Raw genomic sequence first — 22,057 nt, 5'->3', positions numbered from 1 at the left:
AGCAATTCACCAGTATTGGCATGGTATTGAAAGATAGAACTGTTTAGATCATATTTTTGAAAGAAGATCTAGGAGTACCATTCATTTTGTCACGCTGTTTAACTGATTATAAAAATGAGCTACCGCCTTATTGTACCATGCTACCCCCTAAATACAATTTTTTTATTTTGGTGCCCATATTCTGACACACAGTTTGTATATGTGTATTTATAGTTTTGAAATTAATGCATATTTTCCACTTTATTATTATATGTATTATTTTGGAATGAAACAATATTGTCCCTCCATCTTGGATTCAATTTTGTGGAGAAAACCCAATATTTCATTCATATTTTGTGGATTTCCCCAATATAGTATAACAAATCCAATATTTAAAAATATTTTTAAGACTATAAGACTCCAGTACAGAGTTGCATTTTCCTTGTTTCCTCGAAGATAAGCAACCTTTCTTATTGAGCCATTCTAAGTAGTACAAATTTTGGTATTAGTTGATGGGATAGTGATTAAATTGTTAAATGTGATATTTATAAAACTGTTGTTAGTTGTTCGAAAAGTACATAATTGAATTCAATTTGGTATTGAGTGAAGGGTCACTGCTGAGACCGTGTAATTTTATATTACGATAAATTTTGGTATTGACATTATGGATAGAGATGAAATTTTGAAATTTGATATTGAGGTCACCACTGTTGGTTTCTAGGGTTTACATATAGAGACGTTGAAATTGTTTTGGACAGAAAATTTGGAAGTGGGTCCATCCTCCTCTATAAAATTTTAAATTACAGCTTGTGAAAATTTTTTTTGTGTGAAAGGTAAATATTTTGTTCCCATTTTTCATTTCTGTTAAACAGAACAAATTGTGTATTTAGCGTACTATTAGGACATTTTAGTACACTAACTTAGGGAATGAATTATGGTAGAAGAATATAGGTAGACGCGTCGACACATCTGCTGGGACAATGAACTGACAAACCAATTTTGGAATTGAAAATGTTGAATGAAAAATTATTTAAATTTGTAAAAATTGTTGAAAATGCGAATTATAATAGCCTCCGAATGACATATAAAAATCTACTTATCAATGCTCCCGAGCGTTGATGCATTTACCTGTATTCTTCTGCCATGAAATGAATCTTAAACCTTCAAGTGGAATTTTTGCTGACGAAGTAGTGGGCACTTGCTAGTAAAACAAAAAAAATTTGTAAAATTAAGAGGCGTAAAATTTACCACCACGTCATAAAAAATGTCACCTCACTAGTTAAATTTTTTTATTCTAAAAATGGGTCTGTATTTCTGCATCAAAATCAATTGCATTGCTTTAATCCGAAATATACGTTCAGCCTCGGTAACTGCCGTTTCTGGAGAAATGGATTCAGTGTTGAGGCACAAATAAACAAACTAATAAATATTTTTTATTTTGATGTGAATAAATAGAAAGATTTACTTACTAGCATGGTACAATGAAGAGAAGGTAGGTCAACTTTGAAAAAATTGCAAGTATAGAGGTCTACCTGTTTGGCTTGTAATGTCAGAATTAGTATCAAAACAATAAAAAATCAAACAACTTGTTGCATTTATTTTGAGTAAATAATTGAAAAACGCGATAACTGAATGGAAAGTCAACACTTCTTTTCAAAATCATGTACTATATATCTCTAAACGGATATTTCGCTACAAAAACTCTAGATTTTGTCGATGCATACGTTGAAATAAACATTTTGAAAACACACGAATTTGAATATTTTCTGAACAAACTTTTTGTTATTGAAAAGAAAACACATACATAAACAAAAAAAAAGTTGACATATTAAGCCAAGAAAATAAAAAAATTAAAATCATATGGTATCATAGCCCTACCTTGATATCATTGTACCTTGCTTACTAGGTCTTGCATATTTGGTTATTTTTTTTTTGGACCAATGCATAACTCGTCGAAATGTCTTTGACATAGACGGGAGTCGAACCGAATCGATTTAACATCAATATTTAAAATTTTGCACCACACAACCTTTTCTTCCTCGTTGTTCGGAAAACCGATATTTTTTCTTGATTAGCACACAAAAAATACACATTTTACTCATATTTCTTATTTCCAATTTTATTGCTTTTCATTTAATTCTTTAAAAGTAAATTTTACAAGGGTTTGTTAAAGAGGAGTTTTGGGTAAAAATGACAGCAAAATGCATTGCTTGCTTTAATCCCGTTTAATAAGTTTTGTTATGCTTACTTGATTTTTAAAAAAATTATATATTTAATTATATTTTAATTATTTGTTGTTGTGTACGCCAGCATATGAATGTTAGAAACGAAAGACATCCGTGGAAAGCATTTCTTCACTTCCTCATCTCCTTGTGTCTGATTTTAGTAGCAATGACCATCCATAGATCTGCAATTTGTCGTAGTACCTCTAACAATTTATCTGAAAAAAGTAATAAGTAAAATAGTATCAGTCGGTTTTGCCGACAGATTTATACCCCAGCCTTGAGTTATGATTATTCTAACTTTTCACGCTTTATGGAGGAGGTTATGAAGCAGTTGGCCAATATTGACCAATTCGTATCTGACCTAAGACTGATAAAAATATTACAACGTGCCAGATTTGGACTATATCGACTACTTCCTATACTTTACATAAGATATGTGCAAATTTTTGGAAAATGTGGAAATATGCGTGAGGTAACAAATATACAGGACCGGAGTCATCCATATTCATACTTTTTCTAATACAGATTTATATCCAATTTTATGCAAAATCATAAATTACATATTCATATCAGATTTCTGGTTAAGAGAAATATTTAGAAATAGCAAGTTGATGACTCCGGTCCTGAGTCATCCATATTCATACTTTTTCTAATACAGATGAAAATATTATTATGTGCAATATTTGAAGGAAGAGCATTTATATCCAATTTTATGCAAAATCATAAATTACATATTCATATCAGATTTCTGGTTAAGAGAAATATTTAGAAATAGCAAGTTGTATAGAATTACCGACTTTCATCTTCACACCAGACTTGGGTTAATAAAAATATTGTGATGTGCATAATTTGTAGACAATCGGACACTTACATCACATTTTATAAGAGTTATAATTATCCAAAATTTTGACGCTTTGTGGGAGGTATTTGATGGCGTGGACCGATATTGTCCATTTTCGCCAATGACTCAGCACTGATATTAGGATTCGCAAAGTTGGAGCGAAAACGGATTATCTTTATCCCATCTCCGAACCCGATCTAAATTTGAAAATAATATTACGATGTACCAAGTTTGGATCAAATCGGATACTTCCTTCGAGAGTTATCGTGCGTACCAGCATTTAAACGCATTTGGCAACCCACGCAGAGAATGTTGAATTGTTTTAAATTACACTAAATTTTAGAGTTTTGTCTACCATTAATAGTTTAAATGTTATGGTTAATAGTTCTATCGATATTTTATACTTAAACACATATTCCTTTTTTCACTTCTGACTGCAGTAGAAATAATCTCTTAGAGTTCCCCCGTTTTCGCAGTATACTGTTAAAAGACGTTAAGTTATATTACCCAGGATATTCCTAGGTACTCTGAAACGTTTTTAAATAATACTAAAAAGTGTTTAGATTACGAAAAAAGGTTTCAGCTGGATATATCGGCGTCTGTTGATCCTACTAGTGTTTCAAAATTTCACCTTTATATGGGAGGTATACCAAAGACAATTTCTGACAATTTTTATGATGGGAGGTATATAATGTATTCAGAATCCAAAAGGTAAAATTACATCAAAATCTGTTGAAAATATTTGCCAGAATCTTAAAAATCCGTTAAATCGGGAGTATGGGGGTTATACCAAAAACACATTCAATGTTGACAATATTATATTTTTGGCACATTAAGTTGTTACCCTATCCCAAACAAGAATGTTAAATTTCAGCAAAATGGATTGAAAACAAACCCCTTCAAAGAAGAAAAATCGAGGGCAGGGTTCTACGGGGGCTATATTAAACGGGAGCTGTGGACCCATATTAACATTATTTTGTATAGACATCAGGTATCCATTAAGAACACCAGATGTCAAATTTCAGTGCATTTCAATTAAAAATGTACCTAAAATCTTAAAATTTCTTTAAATCGGAGGTCACCGTAACATGGAGAATATGCCTGAACGTAGACAAATCTTCGCAATTTTATGATTACATTATTTTTTACTCATTATGAACTCATCAGATCGATTAGTTGAAATCGGATGAACAATATATATGGGAGCTATAGCTATATCTGAACCGATTTCAATCAAATTTGGCATACTTATTTTCAGGCCTAATTTGGTTGTATGTGCAAAATTCCATTCAAGAATTTTAACAAAAGGATAATGTGTATGTTTAGCGTCCATGCAAAAAAAAAAAAAAACTTTTAGTTAACTATTTTAAATGTCATAAAATATTGTAAACGTCATTAAACAACCAACATATTACGATAACTTTCCAAGTAAAAACTACCCAGTGACTTGTTAAACATGTTTATTGGTAAAGTATAATGGAGAAGGATATTTGTACGTTTAAAATTGTTCACTTCGTTTTAAAACAGCTGACCAACGTGTCAAGCTTTTACTGAAAACAATTCCCAATAAGAATTTAAAAACTCAGAGCAATAGCGCGGTTTACAAACAAAATCTTGTACAAATTATGGACTATCGTATACGCCAAATATGGCTCAGACTTGAATTTTATTTGTAATCACAAAAAGCCCAGGTCCAATTTCACATTTCCTTTCTGGCGAATTTTTTAATTAAATCGAGTTAATTTGTACATATTCAATTACATTTCGACCGAAGTGTTTTCAATATCGAATGCGATAATTTGTCCCCTGGTAATTAATAAAATCATAATATGATAGCAAAATTAAAATATTTAATACGCATTTTAAATATTTTTACTGCATTTTTCTTTCAGAAACCGCGTAACATAATAAGTCTGTTTAACAACTCTATAATTTTTTACTGAGTCAATTTTCTCAGTAAGAATTTTTAAACTCTCAGTAATATGAAGTTCACATGGTACATGATTCGTTCTCTATTCCTCGTTCGACACTTAACTATGAACGAATCACTTGATTCTCCACACACAATGTTGAGAGCGAAAAAGGATTTTTGAACTTCGTTTAACTTAGTAATGTAAATTGCATTGCCAATTCACTCTCACTTTGGTATCGAGAAACGTTTTGTAATAATTTGTTCAAACTATAAACAATTATTGAGTTATTGTACACAGTAATATTGTGTTATTTACATTGTCTTGTGAACAAATTCTGATTTGTACCTCATGAGCCCCTTGCCCATACTTATTTGCCCTAACAATCCCAAAGCTCTTAATAACTATTAGTACAGATGCTACTACTTCAATATTTGATCCTCTCTTTCAATGTGTATTAGAAAAATACACAAATAAAATAAAATAAATTTAGCAACGCGTCATAGATGTAAAAAACAATGACAGGCAGAGGCTCACTCGTAGATTGATGGAACTCCACAGAAGTGAATTCTGGAAACGGTTGCTACACGAACCTTTTTATCGAAAATCAAAATCAGGCAAAGAACCGACCAATTAAAGATAAATTGTAATTGTTTAATGCTGCCTCAAACTCAATAGATTATTTGGAAGTGATCTGGTTTGAAATGAATAATTTGAAAACACCCGATATTTTTATCGCCGTTACATGGTCGTCATTATAGATAGATTTTTTCACCATGTTCATTTTTTCTATGGAAAAAGATACATACTCATGTAGGTAAATTGTGTGCAAATATTTGCGAACTGGTTTGAAATATTTTTTATCCTTTGCTTGGAATATTCAGGAACTATTTTTGAATGCCTAAAGTAAAAGAAAATCATCATTCGAATTTTTCAATTTTTTCACGTAATTTAAACAACACCAAAAATATAAAAACTCATTTGAAATTGCGTTTTTCATTCGCATTCATTTTCGTATTGTAATACGAAAACATGATTCCAGTACTCGTAATCATATTGATATGATATGCATAAGTTAAGGGATTTCGTAAGGGCCCCGGACTTCCTAAATCACCATTATGCTCATGGTACAATGATATCAAGGTAGGGCTATGATACCATATCCATCCATCTGTCATCTTTATTTGTTTATGTATGTGTTTTCTTTTCAATAACAAAAAAATTGTTCAGAAAATATTCAAATTCGGGTGTTTTCAAAATGTTTATTTCAACGTATGCATCGACAAAATCTAGAGTTTTTTTTAGCGAAATAATCCTTTAGAGATATATAGTACATGATTTTGAAAAGAAGTGTCGACCTTTCATTCAGTTGTCGCGTTTTCCAATTATTTATTCAAAATAAATGCTACAAGTTGTTTGATTTTTTATTGTTTTGATACTGATTCTGACAGTACAAGCCAAACAGGTAGACCTCTATACTTGCAATTTTTTCAAAGTTGGCCTACCTTCTCTTCATTGTACCATGATTATGATATTGCGGAGTTGAAAATCCAATTTACAGCGATTCATCTTCCTTTCCAACGATGCGGAAACTTTAAAAATTGTAAACCCTGAACATCGCGTCGCATAGAATAACTAAACATGTGTAATGTGATTTGTGTTTTATCTAGTAGTTTTATGAGTTCTGTTTTCTTTTTATTATTCAAGATTTTTCATACATAACTTAACATAAATTTTGAAATTTACAATATTAAATATTGGATTTTTTGTTTTGTTACATTTCTCTTGGTTTATAATATGCTGTAGCTTTTTTGCTGGCTTGTCTGCTTGTGCTCGTCATAAACATACATACAGTTTGTGTATAAATATGTATGGTTGGGTGGTGATAGTTGTTGTTGTTGTTGTAGCAGCTCATACATATGTGTTCGTTTGGTTTCCATTTTCTAACTCAATTCAATCCGGTTCTGCCTCTAAGTCCAGTCTCAAAAAGGATGCAACCTGTATGGGTTGAGTCCATAACGAGACTGGAGTTAGGTGAGTAGGCTTGGCTGGGCAGCGAAATAAATGCAGCGTGTCATGTGGGCCTGTGCCACATGCTGGGCAGATGGTGATGGTGATAGTGGTGATGGTGGCTGTGGTAATGGTGGTTATATAAATGTACTATATGTTTTGTTGTTTAATATGCAATATTTCGAATATGAATATACGCACTCGATGTATTGCTTCTACGCAATACATTATGTTTCTACTAACATGTATGTTCTTTTTGCATACATACTTATATTCATATACAGCCGATTTTTTGTATGTTTGCTGTCGATATTTTGATTGTTGGTGGCTTGTTTTGGGTGTGGAAATGATCACTGACTCAAGGAGTTAATATCCTGCTTGCCTCTATGCGCTTAGTCAAGTACATGCAATCATGTTGTGTTGGCGGATATATCCGATTTCGGGTTGCTTATAAGTGTTAGAAGCACATATACTCATACGTATTTTGAGTGCAGGCCTTTGTTACTGTCTGTTACTGTTGGCTTTTAAATGCGATTTTTCTTGAATATTTTGCTACTGCTGTTTTTTATGGACGTCCAGAGGAATGAACGAACAAACAGTTGAAAGACGAGACGTGAAATAAAGGAAAGTATTCTTTAAAAATATTTTAATATAAATACGAGTATATATTTATAAAACAATAGAAAAAAAAACTACTAACACAGTGTTATTTCGTATGTGTGTACATAGAGACCGATCCATTCCTATTTTAAGTTGTCTATATATAAAAAAATTACACAACAGGAGTGATAAAGTCATTGTTTTGGAAATTTGCAAAGGGGGTGGCTAACAAAAAATATCATTGAAAACATTCATTTTAATCGATTCGTACAAAGCACTTGCTCGTTAATACGCACATTGATGCATGTCTGGAACGTACGTATCTGTCTGTCCGTCTGTCGGTCTGTCATCATTAGCTTATGTGTATATAATTCAGCATCGGTTCAAATCGACTTGGGTTTCAGCATGACTCCGTACTAGTTTGCTGATGTTACTGATTGATTGGCTGTTTTGTTTCTTTACACTACTACATCGGTTACACATTGTTGTCATTCTCATTGAATTGGCTATCGCCGTTGACGTTCTCGCAAAATATAGTATATATAATATATAAATAATAAATATGCTTAGTAAAAAATATATTAGGAATATAATATAATAAAGTTTTGTTTTCTATACATAAACAAATAGGCATGCTAAGAGATGCATCTTTGTCGACTTCAACGATGTCAAACTCATGCATATCATCCGGTCGCTTTTTCATCCCCATCACTATCAACAGCATTGTAAAGTTTTGTCTGCGAAGTGTTGCATTGGTTCATTGGATAATACAACAGCCCTTTTTCTTGTTTTTCTTTTCATCTATGACAACATGACTAGCCGACGTAGGTCCAGGTACCACTTGCTTTGAGACTTGAGCTAGAGATGTAACGCCATTATTTTCCGATGGCTTTGCTGCTCCCCCTCCAGTTGCTGTTGTTGCAGCTGGCTGCACCCTATGAGAACCATTTGTACCATTTTGTGCGGACTGATTTTGCGATACCTATAATCGAGAATGGATAGTGTAAACATTAGTTATTTGGTTTTTCTATTTACAAAATGATATTGACCACTGATACTTACATTGGATTTTGTTATATCTTCGGTAACTACTGTTCCATTGCTAGTACCATTACTCTGTGACTTGCCATTACCTATCGCATGATCTTCTGTGGGTGTTATAGGTTTACCTCCTGCAAATAAACAATGTATGTGTTGTAAGTAAGACAAAGGGTGCACACGTTTTTTGACCAATTTTGTACAAAAATATAAAATAGTTGGAAATGCAAATTTTACGACAAAACCCACTTAAATTTCATTACTCGTTCTATATATTCTTCTAAGTAAAAAAGCTCATTATCTAATCTAAAATGTACATGTCTCAAAAAATAATTGACAATTATATCTAATACTGATAAAATTACGAATGTCATATTAATGAGAGGTCTTAGATCGGCTAAACTGTTTGTTTTTTTTTTTAATCGGTTTAAACTCTTAACCAGCCAAGCTTTAACGCTTGAATTATGTGTACGTTTAATGTTGGATTTTAGAGAAATATTTTACTTCTGAATTGTGGACTTCTATTTTTATTGTCGTGTATTCGAAAACTATAAATCCCGGATTATTGTAAAATTTTACAGATTAGTTTCGTTCTTTAATCTGTATCAATGCATCTTATAATACAAAGAAATATGTTCACGAATTAAAGACGAATGTACAAGTAAGAAGTAAGAAAACGTTACGTTTAGTCGGTCGCTTCAACAAGAGGTAAAGAGGTATATTCGAAATATTCGGACCCGATCCACTGAACAGAACGTTAATATGAAGCCTATTTTTGTGTATAGAGAATCCACAGTCAATTTTCTGCTCGTCTTTCTATATATTGTTTCAGATACCAAATTAAAAAAAAAACCTGGAACTGCAGGAAAAAGTGGTCATATGTACACAATGTTTAAGCAGGCGGAGATAGGACCCATTACGAACTATAAATGCCGAATTTGAAACGAATCCTTTCGAAGGTGTAATATCAGGAGACACCGTTACGTTGAAAGTTATACGAAAACATGGACCGATATGTTCCCTTTACTGACAGAATTGATTTTAACCTCCTATCTAAAATCGGTTAAAAAGGTATCTTGATTACAGCAGACAGACTGATGCTGATATACAGTGGTGGCCATGAGGTTAGCACACTTCATACTTTCTGTTTTCTAAAGCAAATTATATCACTTCATTGCTATTATAAACTAAAGTTTTTGGTAATTAGTGTTGTTTATGGTGTGATCAGTAAGTCCCGTTACTTTTTTTTGCATTCTATCGCTATTCTCTTTCAAATTTACAATTTATTGCAGTAATGTGTAAATTAAGCTGGACACAATTTTAGCACATATAAGTATAATTACATTTTTTTGAAGGTATAAATATTAATTGGTTAGTTTAGGTAATATTTAATCAATGAGGAAGACAAACTGACTTAATGAACATTATTTAGATATGGCTAAAAAAAAGTGGTGTACAGAGGAACAACGAAAGATAATTCAACAAATGAACTCGAGAGGAACAAGTATAAGTGAGATTGCTAATACTTTGGAGTGTTCCAGAAAGACGGTTTATAATGCACTAAGACATATTCAGAAGTATAAAACATCTCAAAATGTTAGACAGGCTCCTCGGCCCAGAAAAACTTCACGTAAAGAGGACTCTATAATATACAGAGCGTCTGTCGAAGATCCTTTTAAGAGTTCCACCGTAATCCAGAGAGAAATTTCAGGAAAATATGGTATCAACGTGTCCAGCAGAACGATAAGACGAAGACTTAATGAAAAAAATTTACGTGGATGCATATCTCAGCATAAGCCACATGTTTCAAAGAAGAACATACAAGCTCGGTTGTCCTTTGCTCGTGAGCATTTGAAAAAACCGTTAATTTTTTGGAAAAATGTACTTTGGAGTGATGAATCTAAATTTTGTAAATTCGGATCGGATGGTAAAAGGTATGTATGGCGTCCTCCGAATATGCAACATAATCCAAAGTACACAAGTAAAACAATAAAACACGGTGGGGGTAATGTGATGGTGTGGGCAGCATTTTCTGGGTATGGTGTTGGTCCTATAAAAAAAATTGATACTCGTATGGACCAGTATGTATACCAGAATTTACTTCTAACTACAATGACAACATGCCACTTAGGTGGCGATTTATGCAAGATAATGATCCAAAACACACCTCACGCTTAGTGAGGTGTTGCTTGGAATCGAACAATATCGACGTGTTAAAATGGCCAGCACAATCTCCGGATCTCAATCCTATTGAGAACCTTTGGAATGATGTGGAGCAGCATGTAGTGAGGGAAAAACCTAAAAATTTGGCCGATTTATGGAAGGAAGTAGAAAAGGCTTGGAATGGTATTTCAGTGGATCGCTGTATGGCCCTTGTAGAGAGTATGTCAAGGAGACTAGCAGCTGTGATCAAAAATAAAGGATATTCAACTAAGTACTAAGTTTTTAGTAAAATAAGTGTTTTTGTTTTGATACATTTTTAATATGAATAAACTTTTTTGTTTTGTGCTAAAATAATGTCCAGTGTTTTTTTGAGGTTATGCTATTCTGGATAGAAAAACGCAAAATATATATAAAGGGATAATGCTGGACATGATGGGACGTGATCTTAGAAGGACAAGTAACACACATATAAAATATATCATAAAAAATTTAAGATATATACAAATATTTGCGTTTAAAAATAGCAAGTATCTAGTGTGCTAACCTCATGGCCACCACTGTATATAAACTTTTTAAGGTCAATGATGACTATTTCGAGGAGTTAAAAACGGAATTACAAAGTCAATATACCCTCCATATTATGGCGAAGGGCATAAAAATCTGTCTTTGACTAATCGAATACTCCTATTTTTTAGTTCTTTAAATCACAGCAATTTAACGATTTATGTCCAAAATACTAACTACTTAGGTACATTTTGTTGTATTGGTGCAAGATTTGGATAATGTTGGGCCCGCGGAAGGATTATGAACACTATAGCTTTTAATTTGTACAATTTATGTTGCACACTGTGCATTAATAATTAAGATTACTATTTGTTTATTTGTAGACAAATTTAGTCTATGGAAAATCTAATATGCCAATTTCCATTGGCGACGATGCAAGGATTCAGAAAGCGGACTTGAGTAATTAAAAATCGCCATGAGTTTCGAGTGGTTTCTTCCGATTGTTACATACAAATCATATACCATAATGTTGGACGGAGGATAAATATTCCACTCCAAAGCCAATGTGAGGCGAATTAGGACATATTTCCAATATAATTCTTCTGGTAAGAATTATTTATTAGGGCAGTTTGTGATGTGTATGACTTCAATTTAATTTCAGACTGAACGCATAAACAAAATGCAGAATTTATTTGATATTGATATTGAGCTTACGAATAAAGTGACATATTTAAGAATAAAAAAGGGCACGGTAACACAAGGAGTTGCATCAGGGAAGACAATGGAAATGACCAAAGAAATACAATTAATTAATTAAAATTAAAATAAAGATATTTTCTTAAGATTATCCTACAAAAAAGCAAGAATAATCTTAATAATAAGGGTTCAGTTTCAATTATTTCTATATGTTTAACAAGCTTAAACCTAAGAATTGTGCTTTTAGGCTAATAACAATAATATTCTCAAATGATTTTTGTATGTTCGGCTCCTAATCAATGTAAAATGAATAGCTAAAACTATGGGCTTGTCTTTTAATGGATAAGATGAGTAGAAACCCATTAAATTCCAATCAAGAAATGTGTATAAGGTAATAAGTTCTCTTCAACAATGGGCACTCCAGTCTACATTCTTTTTATTAATTGACACCACAGATACAATATACATAAACGCATATGTGTTTGTGAGGGCTGTTTTGTTTTTCGTATTATTTCTGTCATCTAACCAAACCCTAAACCTTTGCAAAATATTAAGCAAATCAAAGGCTTTTTTATTGTAAAGGTGACCCACTGTGATACTGCATAAACTATATTAATCAGTTCTACGTGTATTTTGAACCTATTGTAAATCAATGTCATGTCTTGTAAAGGCAACGCATAGTGACATCAGCCAACAAGCTTTAAGAAAACTTAAAGAAATTTGCTTAAATGTTTGTAACATGGACGTCTATATTAAAATAGAAAGATGTGTCGTGTATTGTGTCAACTAATAAATGTTTGTATTTTATTCCGCAGGCATCAAATTATAGAATTATCTTTGGGGAATGGTAAATTACATAATGTAAAAAAGGTGCGGTCGAGACGACTAAGGATTGAAAAGGCTCGGATATTAATTTGCAAAACAATACTGGCAATTGGTAAAGAAACATATTGCCTAGACCTGTCTCAAAGATAATAAAAAGAAATCTAGTGATCTTAAGTGGATGTTTAAAAAATAACGCATTTTTGGGTTTTTGGGTTAAATATGAATCAAAAATTGCATTCCATTGATATTAATTGTTACCAGATATTGAGTAAATTATTTGTTCAAAAAAATACTACATTGACACTGCGAAACCAACTTGAATTGCCGAGAATTAAATTGGACTCGCCGACGTCCATCTATGGTCTTGATCTTCATAGTTTTGTGTATTAAGATTTAAGCAATGTTAACCAAACGAAATGAAAAAAAAAAACAACTAGGAAAGCACCAACAAATTTTCTGTGCGACCAAAAATTTAAATTTATACTTACCACTAATCATTTTAACAATTTCATCAGCCTCTCTGGATAAATCGCCACCAGGGCGAAATGGATTATCCCAGCCAGAATCAGTACTGTGAACAAAATATACAAGAATACTCATTAAATTCACAATTTCTAAAGGCAAACAAAACTGTGAAACATACCTCTGCTGTCTGTCATAACCGGGAATTGGCGATGCTGTCGTCATTATGTCGTCTAAATTACAATTATAGTTACTTAAAGAATTATCTAAATTATCTTCGAATTTCGAAAAATAATCGGGAGGGCAAATTTGTTGTGGTTTACTACTTTGATAAATTGACACTCGCACGATAGAACGTTCCGACCTGGAATGAGAACAAGTGAAACAAGTTATTAATTAGTGGTGGCACAATAGTGAGAACAAAAAAACAGAATACCTAGAACATTTTTTTTATTTTGTATGTATACACGAAAACATTACATGGAAGGTTTTCTAAAAATAGCACGAGCTTTTATTCAGGACTTGTATCAACAGGACGACATTAACTAACATGCACCGTATGCATACATACGCGACGTGTGTCAACTTTATATTTTTAAAACTATTAATGTGTGTTCAAAGGTTTAAAATAGAATAAAAACGTATTAGCGGTAGTCTGTAAAAAATAGTTTTAATAGTTGATATTGTCACAACCACTACCAAAGTGTCTAATATGTTCACAACTAAACAATTGTAAACAAAATACTCCCATCCACTTAGCCTTACGACTACAGGGTGTATTATACAATTTGATAAGATCGCGTCTCTTTGGAAGAAATCCTTTTCGGGACTTTCGAGTCTATCTAATCCTGTGGGTCTGGTGCTGGTTTAAACTTACTTCCTGGTGCTGGTTTAAATAAAGCTAGATAGGGCGCGAGAATGGGCACTCTTAACAAATAAAAAAACAATGTTTCGCCAGGCGGAAATGTAGATAACATATACCAGTTGACAATTAACGCTACTAAAAACGTGTCTATAGACGCTGAAGTCTTTAAAATGGCTAAAATCAACAAAATATACAGGGTGATATAAAAAAAGCCAAACGCCATAATTTTTACATGTTTTAAATGTTATTGAATAAAAGCAAAAAACTCGGAAATAGCATCAAATTTTAGAATAAGCTTAGATTTGTTCGAAATTGGTCATCTTTGGCACGAATTATGGCCTTCAAACGGCCATAATTGCACTGCGGTATTTTGGCCCAATCCCGGCGAAGCGCTTGCTTGAGGTGATCGAAACTTTGGTATTTTTTAGTGTCAACCTTGCTTTTCAAAATACTTCAGACACAATAGTTCAACGGGTTGGTATCCAGAGATTTTGGTGGCCATTGTGCGCTGTAAATAAAGCGAGGAACCTCATTCTGTAACCATTCTTGGGCGTCCTGTTGGAATGTCCAAGGTCTGTGGCCACAATGTTTGCGTGCCCAAAGCTTTATACTCCCTCCAGAATATTTTCGCGATAATATTCGGCATTTATTCTGATGCCACGGTCGGTGGACAACGAATGTTTTCTCATCGGAGAAACCCAAATTCGGCGGTTCACCACTTTCGGCCAAGCGAAGCAACTGTTTGACTCTTTTGAGTCTATTTTCTTTCTGTTGCGGTGTAAGTTCTTGCACTTTTTGGAATTTCAATGGCTTTACCCCGAGCTCATTTTTCAATATTTGCCGAACGGAATATTGCGATATGTTCAGCTCACAAGCCACTGCGAAGCGGATTTCGATCAAATCGCTTCTTTACTTTTCGAACCATTTCTGCTGATGTTGCTGTTTTCTTCCGTCCACTTCCTTGACGTTGGGCGACGGTACCAGTAACTAGCATGGTGCGTGACACAAAAGATTTATTCACATGTAAATGCTGGAGTGCTCTGACGATACCCACTTGTGGTTTTTCAGCCAAATATAAAGAAATCACACTATCACGCTTGAATTCCATCACGAATAACTTTTTTTCTGAAAAATCCACACCAAAATGCTTTTGTACGCTTGTAAACGATATAATGAGCTGCCACTGGGATAATTTAAACAGCTGTCGGACGAGTGGCTTAGAATTGGCAGCAGTCTAAAGTTGGTTGCAGTTTTTTTCATCTCACCCTGTATAATATCGTGAGGTATTATATTTGGGTTATATGAAGACCTGAATTATACATTTTCTTACCAGTGGGAATGGCAACCGTTCAAATGACGTATTTAACAATTTTACTGGACAAATTAGCAAAAAAAAGTTGGTGGTAAAATTTTACAGCATAGAAATATAAAATGTTTGCACTTGCTTTGGTCATTTAAGGATATCAACTAATTCCAGCTAATAAACAAATCAACCACAGATTCGGAAAAGAAATATAAGAAATAATGTGTGCAAATTTTTCACTTAGAGGTAGATTTTGGAAGGACTCATGTCGATTTAGAAATTATTCTACACTATTTCCCGTACTTCTAACACAAATGAACAAATTTTTTAATATTATGTCCATTGTAGGGTAATATTTTCTGAGGAGAAATTTCTTAGTTTGTATTTGGTTGAGATTAAACATTTGTCTTCAAGACCGACTGTAAAGTTCGTTTTTGTTCTTTATTTTTTTGTAAGGCAAAGTTTCCAAGCCAAAGAATTTAGTCAGCTTTATCATTTATAACATTCACAATCTGCTCATGTACACAAGGTTCAACATGGGACATTTTCTTTTCAGTGGAGGTAGCATTCTTGAAGTCAATATAGGTGAACTTTTATTGAACGCTGCATATTAAGAGGTGATATGATATATTAATTGATTTGATTTTTTTATTTTGATATATATTTTTTTGCCGCTAAGATCCCTACCCATAATGTAGTTTCGCCAAGTACCTATGTATGTGTGTCGGCAGCAGGCAAACATAAATGTTGTTTTATCTGCATCCATGTTCATACGCCTATCTTTTGGCCACTGATATGTCCAAAATGATATTGGACCACATAACCAGCAATTGCATTCAATTCAATCCACTCCAGCCACCTAGTTTGAGTATAGTTTGACCTGTTCTCTGCTTCGCATCATGAGATGCCCGAGCAACCTTGAAAGTACCTGATTTGGCAAAAGCAAAAGTGGGTCAAGTTGAACGAATTTTGAGAAAAAAGTAACAAAACAAACAAAATGTACTCTTCTGTCTGTCGATAAACATAAATAAAGCAACGAGACGACACTTTTTCTTTTTGTTTGGTTGAAAAAAAATAAACGAAAGTGAAAATAATTGTATCCAAGCCGATGTGAACGTGGGCAGACATAATGACAATTTATGAATGCGATTTTGGATATCAAAGAAGAAAAAAACATTGTCATAAAAATTTTCATTTGAGTTTTCATAAGGATTTTATTTTCAAAATGATAAATAAAGAAATAAACATGTAAAAAAGCAGCTTTAATACCCTCTATCATTTGAAAGGAACTTGAAAAATGTCAAAAAAAAAAAAATCCGAAAACTACCACTTAAATGAAAACCGTTATATGGGGAATATACAAAGACGTGGATCTGCATTTCGCAGATTTCGATCAAGTCGCTTCTTTATTTTTCGAACCATTTCTGCTGATGTTGCTGTTTTCTTCCGTCCACTTCCTTCACGTCGGGCTACGCTACCAGTACCACGGAAAATTCTCACCAAAATGCTTTTGTACGCTCGTAAACAATATAATGAGCTGTCACTGGAACAATTTAAACAGCTATCGGACGAGTAGCTTAAAAATGACAGCAGTCTGAAGTTGGTTGCAGTTTTCATACCCTCCACCACACTATGGGGGGTATATTCATTTTGTCATTCCGTTTGTAACTCATCGAAATAATGATCTTAGACCCAACAAAGTATATATATTCTTGATCAGCGTAAAATTCTAAGACGATTAGCCATGTCTGTCTGTCTGTCCGTCTGTCTGTTGTAATCACGAACAAATTGAGATAGGACGCTAAAATTTTGCACACATGTTAATTTTGCCAGTAGGCAGGTTAAGTTCGTAAATGGGCCATGTAGGTCCACGTTCTCATACGGCCCCCATATAACGGTACCTCCCTATATTCGGTATATTGATGATTTTAGCAACATTGTTTTCCGGAATTGTTTCAAACTTAGTATTTGAAGTTCGTAATGGATACTACAGCCTAAGACAGAAAATTGTCTGTGCAGGTCCACGTCTTCGTATAGCCCCCATATAAGGGTACTTCCCGATACTAGGTATTTTGATGATTTTTGCGACATTATTCACCGGAATTGTTTCAAGTTAGGTATTTAGAGTTCGTAATGGGAACTACAGTCTTTGACAGAAAATTGTCTATACTGGTTCAGGTCCTCGTGTAGGCCCCATATATCAGTACCTTCCTAAATTCGGTATTTTGACGAGTTTAGGTACAATACCCACCGAAATTGTTTGAGATGTCGTATTTGACGTTCGTAATGGATGCTATAGCCTGTGACAGAAAATTGTCTATGCTGGTCCAGGTCTTCGACAGCTCCGATTTAAAGGTACCTCCATATACAATATTTTGATGATTTTAGCTACATTATTCACCGTTTATTTCAAGTTTCGAATTTGAATATGGTAATGGTTTACGACAAACAATGCCTATGTAGGTCCACGTCGTATAGACCCCAATATAATGGCTATATTCGGTATTTTTAATATTTAAACAAAATTTTTTTAAAGGTTTTATTTTTTGAAAATTTCCAAATTCGTTCCAAATGGTGGAGAGTATCCAAGGTTGGGCCGGCCGAACTTACTGCTTTTTAACTTGTTTCATCTCACCCTGTATTTAAAAAAGTAAAGGGTTTGTTTACATAATGCAACTTTCCCGAGCCTTTCCGAAATGTCTACTTTTTTCCATTTTTTATATATTTCACATTTACCATTAAAAAACTACTACCGAGCCTAGAATATATTATTCAAAATATATTATTCAAAAATATCTTTTCCGTGGGAGAATAAATAATTTAGAAATATACAACTTAAAAATGAACCAGAATAGTGTATATATTTTTATTTAGAGATTTATTATTTAAGGCATGTAACTGATTTGCCTGAAATGGGATGACCATATTTAAGATGCGCTGGGGAAAATATTGAACGGTTGCAGTTACCTCCAGGAACATTTGCTGTCAGAAAACTTTTTGCTAAGCTTCTAATGTCCCGTACGTCTACATGGTGCATTTAAAAACGATTTACAGTTATATGCACAAAGGGTGGATATTTTTAAACCTGCAGATCATCGACAACGTCTAATTTTTCAGTTTATTTTAAAACCCCATGGAACATTTTGGGCCACTCTGTATATTGAGTGAACATAACATTTATTCATCCCATCTTGCTATATGCATGATATTACCATTTTTCGTTTAGTCATACTGATGCCAAATATTGGAGATTGCCATATGGGGGGCGAGGTAGCCCCCGCCTCAAAAAACGACCAAAGTAGAATAAACATTATTATTTTTCTATTACACAAAGCTTCTACACCTAACAAATAATTTAATAAAATTTATTTGCCCCCCTGCTGTCAGTGCCTAAATAATATTATGAAAGCATAACAAAACAAAAAAACCAAAAAAAAAATTAAACAAACCAAGTTGTTTATTGTACAACCCTCAAACACGTATTTTAATCTAATCGGAATGCAAAATAGTCATAAATTCACATGTTCAACACTTTGAAATATCGCAAATAGTTTTAGACAATTGTTTGTGGGCACCGGAGCGTACAACAGCAGAAATCACGATCGTCCATCGTCGCCGTCGTCGTCATTGGCTTCTGAGTTGAATGCTAAACAAAAAATCCCCAGTTTGTTGCACAACCACGAATAAAACCGAGTGGTCGGTCATCAAATGGATCGAAACTGCAAAAGAGGGTACGCTAATGAGTGGGAATAGTGCTTGGGGTGTCGGAGGAGAAATTGCATTGTTCTAATGAACAAATTTCAATTAAATAGTAATTCAATGCAGAGGCATCCAGAATTTTCCTATTGTATGTCACTATGCAGAGGTACAGTTGAGTTTTTAAATACTTTTCTAACAATAATGATTAATTCGGGTATATATTGAAGAAGAACAAGGAAAATGAGGCCAATTCACTACAAACCGACATTATTTCTCATAATCACGATTTTCGACATTGCTATGAACTTCTCATTAGATTTACCGCATTCTACAACTTTGACCGATACATTCCCTACACCTAATTCATTTTGTAAGATTTGTGATGTATTAAAATGTTTATGATTTTGAGGTGGTAAACACCGGTGACCTCACCGCTGAGTAATATTATCGCATCCACTTGACTTCGAACCTTTTGTCGGACAGGAACCAGAAGGATCAGAGGGATATTATTCTATATTTTGCACATGAGAGAACCAAAATATAACATCTTTCACATATTATTTAATTCTGATTGGCGTTATTTGAAGAAAATCTGGATTTAGTTTGTATTTGATGTGCGGATGTATCAAACGGTGTGGTGAAAATAATATTAGCATAACAAACATGTTATAGTAAAAAAACATGTCATGTTTTAATAGTTATTAATTTCAATTACTGGAGATTAAATAGAGCCGGATACCACCTATTCCCGTCATCACCTACAAAATGACAAGATTTTGAATGATAATACCTCCTTTAATGTGGCAAAGTAATTTCCGATTTTCCATAACTCCATCTCAATATTTTGTCTATATTGCAGTTAGAGTGAAAATGGAATATTCTTCGGTATCTTAGATATATCTCATGTAAAACGAATCGTTTGCCCGATATAGGCCAAACTTAGCCCGTGATAATATTAATGTCAAACTTAGAACAAGAACGACCATAGTTTCGTTAACTTCCCATTTATCCATTAGCAATTTTGAAAATGTATCTAATTATTCAATTAAAAGGAGCGATTTAAACTTTTCCGAAAAAAACTGTTGAACATAAGAAAATTAAGTTTTTTTTTTACACAAGTTATTAACGTCTGAAAACCTGAACAACAAATACAAACAAATCTTTATCAGAAAAATATAAATTCTCTAAAAAGCCGAACTTACAACTTGTTACCAATATATTTCTATTAATTTTTCTTGATTTTAAATTCTAGTCTTAAATCAGCCAAAAACCATTTATGCGGCCATATGTGCATCTGAAATGGCCAAATGTGTGTTAAGTTAATGGCAGGCCATGATATACTTTTTCGATGTGTCACATTTTCACAACAACAACAATAACAAAAGTGTTGTGAAAATTCTCAAGATTTTTCTTAAACAATTTCTTGTGCCGTCCGCCCTCCGAAACTCATACACGCACACACACACACACACAGAAGTGATAGCGCACCGGCATTACTCGATATATTGGTGTAGGTTGATTGTTTCGTCAGTGTCAGTGAAACCTAAGGCAAACCGGGTGGAATAAGTGAAGCAAGTGGATTTAGATAAAAAAATAAAAGGCATGTAAATACCGAACAATTCGAAATGTCACACTTCTAGCCTGGCCTGTGGGTCATCATTCATTGATACGCCAAAAAACAGACACTTGAACATGCACACTGAACGAACAAGTGTGGCCCGGTTGATGGTGGTACTATTGCGGGGTGGAGACGGCTGTGAAAAAAGGTTTATTATTATCACGCCTCACTTAAGATGGCTCGAATTGGATTGGGTTTGTTTCGATCCACAGTTTATTAGTTGCAAACAGTATGCAGGTCTGTGTCTTGGAGAAAGAAATTGAAAGCGCTATTTTCAATTCATACAATGAACTAGTTTTTTTTTGTTTCAGATGAGCAACAGCGGCATCCTCCACCGACCGCCGTAAAATGACAAGTGAAAATGCCAACACGAATATCCGAATTGGCACGAACAACAGTCAAACAAAAAAAAAAAAACACACACACACACACAGAATGAAATGTAGGGAAGTGTAACCAAACAACAAACAAATGGAATATATAAGGCATTGCCTGCAGCAACAAAAAGTCAACAAAATATAGGTATGAAAATATCAACGAGAGGGAAGAACAACAAACACACATCTCACAAATGAAAATGATGCGAAAAATGATGTTTTCCTCTTTCGTAGCCTCCGCATCAGACGTTTTCCGCACACAAAAGCCCCCACAGCCCAGTACAATTTTCCGTTCAAATTTCAAATTTTGGAATGGCACATTTTCCCTTTAGCTGTTCATAGCAAACCACCATCAAACATACGCGCGCATACTCTCTCATTTAAGCTTGTATTTCGTACTTCAAGAGTCGGTGTTACGTTATTCCTCATTGTGAAATGACCTCTCTCACTGACACCACTCACCACCACCACCGCCAACAACAACAACAATTACAGCAGCAACTTGCCACCCAACAGCCAACAAAGTAAAAGTAAACCAACTGGGCCAAAATTGTTATACACCAGGAAAGATACCATCCGTCTTTCATCCAACTGAACCGAAGTAAACCCCCAACGAAACGATTGTTGCATGGCATGCCATTATGAAACGAACAAAAAAAGGAGATTTACGGAGTGGAGCAGAACGTGCTCGCGTGCTCTCAATGGAATAAAAGAAATAAGGCGGTGGCAACAACGCCACCACCAACCCAACAATGAGGAAGAAAAGCGATGACAACATTAAGCCAGCAAACAACAGTGTGGGAAATTGACATAATCGCACATAAAACAAAAAAAAAAACAATAAAAAAAAGTACCGACATTTTTGCGGAAGTTAAATCGTGGGGTTAACAACAAAAATGTTTAAGATCATTGTTGTCAATGTTATGGAACGACTGACTTTTC

General features: G+C 33.9%; 1 protein-coding gene across 2 annotated transcripts in view; it reads right to left on the bottom strand.

Annotated features, from left to right (window-relative positions):
- Positions 1–6,609: 6,609 nt before the first annotated feature.
- Positions 6,610–22,057, bottom strand: part of LOC131804623 (putative uncharacterized protein DDB_G0277255) — a 59,287-nt gene continuing 43,839 nt past the window's right edge. For both annotated transcript variants that reach the window (XM_059127675.1, XM_059127676.1), the window contains 4 exons: positions 13,435–13,617; positions 13,280–13,362; positions 8,628–8,737; positions 6,610–8,547 (listed from right to left, as the gene is read on the bottom strand). In XM_059127675.1, the coding sequence (XP_058983658.1) occupies positions 8,323–8,547; positions 8,628–8,737; positions 13,280–13,362; positions 13,435–13,617 (601 nt within the window). In that variant the 3' untranslated portion in view covers positions 6,610–8,322. The remainder of the gene's footprint in view (positions 8,548–8,627; positions 8,738–13,279; positions 13,363–13,434; positions 13,618–22,057) is intronic.

Source organism: Musca domestica, unplaced genomic scaffold, assembly GCF_030504385.1.
Source record: "Musca domestica strain aabys unplaced genomic scaffold, Musca_domestica.polishedcontigs.V.1.1 47, whole genome shotgun sequence".
Classification (NCBI taxonomy): Eukaryota; Metazoa; Arthropoda; class Insecta; order Diptera; family Muscidae; genus Musca; species Musca domestica.
This window is presented reverse-complemented; position numbering and strand designations above follow the sequence as displayed.